General features: G+C 27.3%; 2 protein-coding genes across 7 annotated transcripts in view; both read left to right on the top strand.

The window, feature by feature from the left end:
- Positions 1-10,776, top strand: part of LOC108763484 (Ankyrin-repeat, SH3-domain, and Proline-rich-region containing Protein) — a 102,080-nt gene that overhangs the window by 66,320 nt on the left and 24,984 nt on the right. The window lies entirely within an intron of this gene.
- Positions 5,126-10,776, top strand: part of LOC108763485 (venom serine protease-like) — a 9,342-nt gene continuing 3,691 nt past the window's right edge. The window contains exon 1 of the mRNA XM_018511138.1: positions 5,126-5,319. Coding sequence (XP_018366640.1) covers positions 5,277-5,319 — 43 coding nt within the window. The 5' untranslated portion in view covers positions 5,126-5,276. The remainder of the gene's footprint in view (positions 5,320-10,776) is intronic.

Genomic DNA, 10,776 nt, shown 5'->3' with positions numbered 1-10,776 from the left:
TAGGACTATCCGATAAATTTGATCGGATAGTCTTATAAATCCGATCAAAATCAATCGGAAATATCCGTTTGTTACTTTTTGAACGGATAAAGCGTTCGAAATTTTTCTCAGTGTAGAGACACACTCGATAATGAAAATAACCGATAAATATCGATTACAGTCGATCAATTACTTATAAGCGACTAAATCAGATTAGAAATATCATGCTGTATGGTAAAAATTGTATAAGCTATTTTATATATTCATGACTACTTAGCATCTATTCTTTTAAAATAATAAAGAATCATAAACTGCGTAACATATTTTAAAATGTTGAAATTGTACTATACCCTTTAGTAAAATTAATAAAATGTATTACATATCTTATTATGACACATATTAGTAAATTAAAGAAACTCATATACAATTCTTTGAAATATACTATGTTGTCCCACTATTATCATGATTTTCAGGCTAAATTCTAAGAAAAAATTCTCTCCATGTACAATAGTTTTTTTTCCGAAGAAAACTTTTAGCATCTTTTTTTACTTTTTTAAAAAGGTAAGTAAGTATAAATTATATATCTAAATCTATAGCGTATTAGGGCTCCTACAACTTTATAGCGATTTATAGCCATAAGATTTTTCATGCACTTTATATCTGTAAAGATTTTTGTATTTTATACTTATAATGATTTTTATACTTTACTGCGCATATACTATATATAACAGTACATTTAATTAGTTACTAATAAAAAATAAAATTTTATCAATCTATTGAATTTCCAAATTAAGTTTTTAGGGCTGCTATAGACAAGCCACTTTGTAGTACCACAATCGAAAGCGCCGACTCGTTCATATACGGCTATTCTGTAGCGTTACAAAAATGCCCATCTGAACGCATCTGCAACGCTTCTTAAGTCGTGCCACGAAATGGCCCATATGAACATATTCGTGACACTTTTCTGTAACACTACAGAATAACTCCGAACGAACGGATCGCACTGACAATGAGAGAAAGGATTTTGTTAATTTAGCAAGCCACCAGTACCTTTAACCGGTGATCGGTAAATATACAAATTTTGTTGTTGCTAAAAAGTCGCTCATCTGTAGGAGCTCTAAAAACTTAATTTAAAAATGTAATAGATTGATAAAATTTTATTTTTTTTATTAAAAACTAATTACTAAATTAATAACTAATTAACAACTAATAACTAATTAATAAATGTACTATTATATAGTATATGCGCAGTAAAGTATAAAAATCATTATAAGCATTATAAGTAAAGTATACAAATCATTATAATGTAAAATATAAAAATCTTTATAAAAAATATATATATATAAAGTGTATGAAAAATCTTTATGTACATAAAGCATCTTTGTCTTTATTAGATGCGAACTTTAACTTTTATTTTATTTTGTAATAATTAAATTCGTTACATTTTTTGTAACGTTTGTCATAAAAGTGAAGTAAAATATTGCCACGATAATGATGCATGTACTCGTTTTTATCTTGCGTTTACGTAATAATGAGCTTATTATCAATAGACAATAGAGTAGTTCTTAATTTTCCGGAAAAATAGAATCGAGAAAACAACCTACAGTTTTTCGGTTTTTCCAGTTTTTTCTGGAAAATGCAAAATTGCTCTCTTAAGTGTTTTTAAGTTTCCGGAAAAATAAAATCGAGGAAAAAAACTCAATTTTTTCCATTTTTCACCAAAAAAATTCTTTCAATAGGTTCTTTTTTGAATTTAATGATAGAATGTTGCTTTAAAAAAATCTTATTTTAAATTATTTTATACGCAAGAAAATAGAAGATTTGTCTCGTTTATGCATTATTACATAAATGACACATTTTTCGGGTGTATTGAGACTGATCAAACTGAGATTCAATAATCAGTAACAGTATAAGATATTTATTTTTATTATTATTTGTACATTCTGTGATAACGCAGTACAAAATACTAGTATTTTTCGTTACACAAAATACATCTATATATACCTGTGACACTCTTATAAAAAAAAAGTACTTGTTTATAAATTTTCTATCTTCTTTGTACGTATAGGGTTGGCTAAGTCGTACCGATGGTTAAATCGTACCTCCATTGTATTTTCTAAACGAAACTTCTTTTTTAAAGATTAACACTGATATGATGCTGGTAATATGGGTTAAGAACTATCATTTTTGTTTTGTCTTTAATTCGTCTATTCACGATTGACATTCAAAATTTATTTTGTTCGGTGTCGGATTTAAATTTTGGTACGATTTACCTAAGGTGTACAAGGTAGATAATTGAATTATAGTGTTCTTCATGGCTATAATTGATTTAAACTCTTTTCGAGTATAGCATCAAACAAGAAAAATTCTACATATGGACGCACGATTTTTTACTGTGTATATTGTACCGGTACGATTTTCGTAAGTGACGCGAGCAATATGTAGAGATTACTATTATGATAAAAAAGGACCTACAGTGGACTGGATTCAGTGTGTCAGATACTCTAAGTGGTTGCACGAAACCTGTAATGACAATCCTGACATTTATCAAAACTGTTCAAATAAGCGCTAAAGAAAATGATTATACTTATCAACTATTGAGTCTTTCTATTAAATATTTTTATTGAGTCTTTCTATTGAATCTTTTCTATTGTGACGGAAAAATCCGTAATTGATTTTATTACCAAAATTTATTTTTTCAAAATATCTGAGATTTTAATATTCTAAAATATAGTGCAATGATAGCTTAAATCAATGTAAGTATTGCTTTTTACTTTGTTTTCCTAAATGAGTTTAAAAAACACAAAGTCTAATTTCTGTCTTTATAATAGAAAAATTTTTATTATACCTACTTAAATATGTATACTCAGTTTGAAATTAAAAATAAATTTATTAATAAATGAGTTTTAAAATTAATTTTGTTTATTTTCCCAGTAATCAAACTGACGTTATTTACCGTCATTTTGACGTTAAAGATGTTATTCTAATGTCAAAATGACAATAAGCAATGTCAGCTTGTTTGCTATATTAAAAGTACGATTTAGGAACCAGGTGTTACAATTTAACGACCCGGTCTCCAAATCGTACCGAAAGCTACTTTTTTTTAAACTAATTTAAACAATAATTTAATGTTTATTTTCGTAAAGTATCGTTTTGTTTTATTGCCAATAAACCAAAGTTTAATGTAAGTCCAGAAATATTCTGATCTCTTTAGTACTTTTTGTAGTTACAATTTTGTTTAAACGTTAGGAGGTACGATATAGGCGACTTCCCCCTATATTATATATTTTTATACATGCATATTTTTTTTATATAACATAAACACAATACAGTTTTGTGATATATGTATATGTATATGTATGAAACATTAAATTTATGTTACAGTATCATGTCTGTAGTTTTTTTTTAATTAACCCTCAATTACATGTCTCGTTTTAGAGTTTTAATTTACATGTCTGGTTCCAAGTCACCCACAGCCTCTTTGACTAGCTTTGTAATTACCACAAATGGTCTCAATAGAAAATTTTTTTTTTAATAATTTGCCGGAATGTATAGAATCGAAATATCGAAATATAAAAAGATTGTAATAATTGAAAAAGTTATGCCAAAAAATACTAAAGAAAAATTTGTGAAAAGAGTGCAGTAATCAAATTTTTTTTTTTTTTTTTTTTTTCAAAAAATTCTGTCTTCATGATAAAAAAACACAGATAAAAGTAAGTAGTGTTTTGAAAAGAGGAAAACGTGAACTTTCAAAAAAAAATATATTACAATGATTCCTTCCAAAAAGTATAATTAGTTGTGCGACTGAAGTGGAGCATTTTTATACATGCTCGGAAAAATGATATCGAAGGTATGTCGAGTATTTTCTTCCTTAAAAAAAATGCAAGACAATATTTTGTATTAAATATGTAATTATTTCGACACACTATTTATTCACGATTTTATAACTTAGAGAAAATAGAGGGATCGTTTCATTAAGACGCCTCTCTCGCAAAAACGAATTTTTTGACAATGAACATATGTTTTAATTATAAGAAGACAACATATATACTTGAATACAGCACTAATAAACAGGTACTCACTAAAAATAAATTTTCACTTTTGACAAAAATCGATCGAATTTACATTTAACTGGTCCAAGTCACCCAAGCCAAACTTTTATTGCACAATTAGCGTCAAAACAATGAAGCAATTACATAACGGCAATCGAGACAGAGAAAGTTTTTTTTACACCTTCATTTAAACTCTACAATATTAACCGTACAAAAGTAACGGCAGATTAAAATTTTTACCCGGGCCTAAATGACCTACTCATGTAATTGAGGGTTAATATTTAATGTCTTTGCCAAGAGAAAGAGAAGGGGGGAAGGAGCGAGAAAGAAACTTATTCATAAATTCAAAAAAATTTCATAAATGATCAACAGGGAACTTTATTCATAAATGAGTAGTTTCGCAATAAGTTTATTACAGTTTTTTAAGATTAAATTTGAGAGGATTATTTCAGATGGATTGCGTTGAAAGTCCAGCAGTAACGACGCGCAATCATATTTCTGAAATAAATTAATTTAAAATAAGAATACGTATCTGTATTAGTTTAACACCTAACTTTGATCGCCAAGTGGCGCTTCTCATATTTGAGTGATGTACTTATTTAAGTGATGTACGGTTTTAATCCTAATCTTATAAATGATTTATTTATTAGAATTCTTAAAAGTAAAAGAAATTAGTAATTTAATGAAATTATTTACATAAAGGACGATAAAAATTAAATTATCTTAAAAGAAAGAAGTCTGAAAAAATATGATAAGAAAAAAAACCGGAAAAAACCGGTTTTTTCCCAAAGTTTCCAAGAATTTATTTGGACTAAGAACACTAATAGACAATAATTATAAACTGCGTTCAAGGAGCACAATATCAGCATTGTTATGTCATTTATCTTTATTGTTTATCAAACGTAAAACAACGATAGAATGATGCAATAGCTCTGATAACGCGTTCCTTGAACACAGATTATAGTTATTGTCTATCGATAATAAGCTTTTAATTATTACGTATACGAAAAAAAGATGGAACCGATGGATATGTAAGAATTGACAGAAACGAATATCGACGAATATCGATGCATTGTCATCGTTGTGCGCAAAATTATAGAACAGTCGACCTACGTTCATTGCAAGAAACAAGTTCTTTACGCTTTTTGTCAGTAAAACATTTGCGATACTTACGCATTATACGGTGCAAGTCACTATATTGATCATTTACGAAAATTACTTGCTACGATAAATTAGTGCATCCTGATGATGGAGTTTCGTTGGAAGTTCTATGAGAATATAAAAGAAGGTATGTGAAAGTTAAAATTAATATTAATTAAATTAGTTATAGATTAATGAAACATTTACGACTACCATTTCTACCATTTTAATTATAATACAGTAAATAATACATATATATGTAAACAGTAATACATTAAGCATTAAAAGATGTATTTGTTACATCAGAGCGATTAGGGAATATTTTCTTTATGTTATATTTTGTACGTATACGTATAAACATTAATATTACGTTAAATAAAATTGAAATAATTTACAATTATATAAGACAATATCTTGTAAAATTTTTACTATGCAGGATATCGCTATTATAGATCAATGAATCGGAATTTGTAGATATATTATACTTTTAAATTGTTTTTTTATTTATAATTTTATTCTGGGGTATTATATTCTTTTTTTTTCCAATATTATAATTTAGTAATTAAATTATGTGGATATAAAATTCTGTTTAAAATGTCTATCATTAAAGAGATGTTGAAAGACGAAGATCTTGAGAAAAGAGAGCGAACGAGAGAGAGAGAGATATCTAGAAATTTCCATTTATAAAAAACATAAAGGAATCTTTTTCCTTTTAATTTGGTTTTATATTAAAACTGATACAGAGTTTATTGTTTATTTTTGGAAAAAAGAAATAGATTTTTAAAGGAGGATGTTAAAAAGGAGGCCGATTTTTGCCCACAAATGTATAAGTAAAAGGAATAGCGTGCTTTATAGATTTTGATTTCCTGAATACGATAATGTTTATAAAAAGTTCGGGATCGATAAGGAACACCTTGAAAATTGAGCGTGAACGTGATATATTTAAACAAATTTCGATATTTTTGTTTATTCATCAAGATGTTCCCCAAATGCGTCGAACTTTTTAATAATTTTATCATATTCAGGAGGTTAAAATCTACAAAAAACACTTATTTCTTTTACATACACCTTTTTGAACAATAATCTGCTCTTTTTTGAAGTATATTAAAAAAGGTCCGACTTTTGTCCAAAAAAATGTAAGAAATAACATTGATTTTCCATCCTGAACTTTTTATTAACATTATCGTATTCAGGAGGACAAAATCTATAAAAAACACTATTCTTTTTATTTACACCTTTGTGAGCAAAAATTGTCCTCTTTTTAGCATTCTCCTTTAAATTTGAAATAAAATCTTTGCCACAGTGCGTGTTTAGGTTTTTGATATTTAATTAATAATGCTTTTGCAAAAAAATAAAATATGTTTTACGTAGAACATTTTTCTAATTTCAATAAGATCAACAAAGTTTTTATAAAATATTTTATATTATACATGAGCTGCTTTTAGTATTTATATTTCGTTAAATTCATTATTACTTTTATTTAATATTTTATATATTTTACATAAGATATCCGTTTCTGATTTATTCGCAAGCTACAACTGTAAAAGTCTCAGATATTATCACTTTATCTTTTCATCGGGATAAAAACAGACGCATCTGTCATACGGCGAGTGATTATTTGTCAGAATAGCAATTTATCTTTTTAATGAATTAAATTTAGGATATTTTGGCTGATGTAACACACAAGTAGGTATTCGAATTTTTCCCATTATTGATACGTATACAAAGGAGTATATGAGTGGAACAAAATAATTATACATATATAGATATGTGTAATAAGTTGTATAAAACGGAACATAAATAATACAATCAATGATGAGTCTTCGTTTTTAATAATTCGACTGATATCTGTAGTTTAAAGTAAATTCTCGAAAAGATAATTGCGTATTAATAATTTGATTAAATTATCCATTATTACAAGTAAAAAAATATTGATACCATGTAGATACGTTATTAACGTTCGTTAAACGCATCATTTTAATTTATTAGATAATGTACTATTTCAAATACATATGGTCAAATATTTGGTTAAATTATATACATAAATGAGAGAGAATTAACAACAGCATTTTATATTAAAAAGTATATTAAAAAAAAATACTTCTATATAATACAATACCAGTCAAAATTATATCACCTTTCGATTTTTTGAACTTTTGTCAAAGTGAATTGAATGCGCTCAAATTTATACAATAGACACTTGGTGGCAGGTAAACCTTGTTCGTAAAGTATAATGAGATTTGACAATGTACACCATATTTTTTTAATTTTTTACTAAATTTTTCAAAATCGCATTATTTTACTTTCTTTACTTTTTATGATATAGCCGTTTTTAGCGTCATGACTTAACTTTAGTAGTTAGATTTAGTATTTTACATCATATATAATATATTTATATATATAAATATTCGTAGTGTTCAAGATGAACGACAACAGAAAGTCATCGTAAAGAGCCATAAACAAGGAGGCAACAAACTTCGCATATTTCGCAACAAACGTCGATATTTCCTGGGCAATGTCCGGCGCTGTACGATGTGGATTGCTGCGAGATATGCGAAGGATGTTACGATCGAGGAGAAAAGTAGTGTAATGTGGTCGGCCATTCTTCTTCTCCTTAACATAGCTTCGCTAAAGTTTTCAACACTTGAGAAACTTGATCTGTTGATTTGGAGATGCCAAATTGCTGGGTGAGCTTCTTATGTATGTCCATCCTTGTTTATATCTTGAGCATCACAAGTATATTTGTCATAATGTAAAACACTAAATCTAACTACTAAAGTTAGGCCATGATGGTAAAAGCTACGGCTGTATCATGAAAAGTAAAAAAAAGTACAATAATGCGATTTTAGGAAAAAATTAAAAAATTACGGTGTCAAATTACATTGTCAAATCTCATTATACTTTACGTACAAGATACACCTGTCACCAAGTATCTACTGCGTAAAATTCGCATTCGATTCACTTTGACAAAAGTTATTCTCAAAAAATCGAAAGATAAAATGATATAATTTTGACCGATACTGATGTATATCTTTCTACAATTTTAAAAAACAAATTTAGCTTATACAAGGGGGGATCCAGGTATGTATTCCATATATCATGAAAAATTTGATATTAAGATGTAGAGTTTAACGTCGTAAAATGTAATACGTAACATTGAAGAACCAAAGAATCGAAGTTACAAAATTTTAAAGTTTGAAATGACAGCAAGCGTGACGGATATCGAAGTAAACAGTTGGTTGTTATCGCGTGTTCAAGAAACGGACTAGATAATATCTTTTTTGTTGTTTTTTTCCTTAATTATTTCTTTTTACGTTCTTAATTCATCTTATCACTCTGCAAATTAAAAAATATTTTTTAAAAATTTATTTTTGTAAGAACTACCTTCGTGATAAAAAATAGAAGGAAAATAAGAAAATTTATTTAAAGGGATCAAAATGTACATTATTTTTTTATAATTAAATATGTACTGTTAAATTAAAACTGTGAATTCTTATATATATATATATATACATATATAATAAAATAACACAATTTTAAATCCAAAGTAAAAGATTTAACAAAAATTTGTAATATTATACAATAGATATATTAAAATTAAAGTTAAGAAATATTTAACGAGTTATTTCTGTGCCACAATAAATTATTATATACATTGCACTTTGAAGGATGACAATTATCATAAAAACATGTAAAACAGAGATATTCAGAGCATGAACATTTCATAAATGCTAAAATTTGTTCATCACACTTACATTTCTGTTGATGTAACGCATGATATAGCAGTTTTATATACGATGTGTTTTTACGATAGTTATTATCTTTCGAACTGCAGTGTATATAATATTCATTGTGATACAGCAATAACTCGATAAATATTTTTTAACTTTAATTTTAACATGTCTATTGTACAATATTATAATTTTTATTAAATTTTTTACTTTGTAATTAAAAATGTATTACTTTATTATTAAATAAAAATTCAGTTTTAATTAAACAGTACATAATTAATTATAAAAAAATTAATGTACATTTTAATTGTTTTAAATGACATTTATCTTATTTTATTCTTATTTTTTATGACAAAGGTTCATAGTTCTTACAAAAATTAATTGTTTTGAAATATTTTTTAATTTTTTCATTTTTTGCAGTCATAGGATAAATTATGAACGCAAAAAGAAATAAACATTAAAGAAAAAATAGCAAAAAAAAATATTACCTAGTTTGTCTCGAACATGATAACGACCGTTTACTATGATAGTGGTCTTTGTTAAGATACAAAACTATAAAGATAAAAATATTTTTTAAAGCGGCCAAAGCATGCTAAAGTGCAAGTTTCAAGCTTTAAAATATACTCGCCCGCAAAAACGTTATGCTGAAAATTTTGAAAAAGCCTACCAAATTTTAAATGTTCATAACTTAGTAAATAATAAAGGTAAAAATATGTTTAAAAATACAAAATGAAGCTTAAAGTGTGCACTTTAAGATTATTTGAATAAGAATCGTACTGGATCATTATTTTCAAAATGGCAGATGGCAAAGTGAGAAAATGCAAAATTGATATACAAAGGACCGAAATTGTGACGATTCATAGCACGAATCAGATATCGCAGTCTAATGGAACAAAATGCACATAAAAATATGGTATTTTATCTTTAAAATGCTTTTTCATACAATACGGTCATTTTTCGCTGAGTTATTCCTAATTTAAAGTACCGTTATCTCAAGCTAAAGTTATGGTTGTAATTCATCCCAACACGAACTGCATAGAGTTTGACTGATCGGAATTGAATCTCATTGTGCATGTGCGTAAATATGTATGTATGCGTGCGCACGCACGCACGCACGCACGCACGCGCGCGCACACACACACACACACACACAAAATGAGGTAGGTCCAATTCCAATCATTCAAATTCTATGTTGGGATGAATTACAATATACATAATTTTAGCTCATAATAGCGGTACCTTAAATTTGGAATAACTCAGCAGAAAATGATCGTATCGAATTCCGTAAAAAAACATTTTACACATAAAATTTCATACTTTCATCTTCATTTTGTCCCATCAGGTTGCGACATCTGATTCACGCCATATCATTGTCACAATTTTGGACCTTTGATTATGAATTTTCTATCTTCTTACGTTGTCATCTGCCATTTTGAAAATAATGGCCCAGTATAATTCTTATTTAAATATTCTTAAAATAAACACTTCAAGCGTCATTTTGTATTTTAAAACATTTTATAATCTTCATTGTTTACCAAGTTATGATCGTTTAAAATTCGATAAATTTTTCTTAAATTTTCTGTGTACTTTTTTGCGGATGAGTATACTTTTGTTACCTTTTTTGCTTGCGATGATTTTTTTATCGAATTGTAGTGATCGAAATATTGTGCAATTTAAAATTCCACGTCCGGAGACTTTTCGATAGTAAGTAGCATACATAATGAAAAATATAAGTAAATATATAAGTAAAAACGTAATATTAAAAAACCTAACATACACCAGGGAATGGAAGTAACTCGTTACTTGTAACGAAGTTACAGTTACAAGTTACTTTTTTGGTAACTTTACTAGTAACTGCGTTACTTTTTTTCTTT

Source organism: Trachymyrmex cornetzi, unplaced genomic scaffold (genome assembly GCF_001594075.2).
Source record: "Trachymyrmex cornetzi isolate Tcor2-1 unplaced genomic scaffold, Tcor1.1 scaffold361, whole genome shotgun sequence".
Lineage (NCBI taxonomy): Eukaryota > Metazoa > Arthropoda > Insecta > Hymenoptera > Formicidae > Trachymyrmex > Trachymyrmex cornetzi.
The sequence above is the reverse complement of the archived record's forward strand: the minus strand, read 5'-3'. Positions and strand labels throughout refer to the sequence as shown.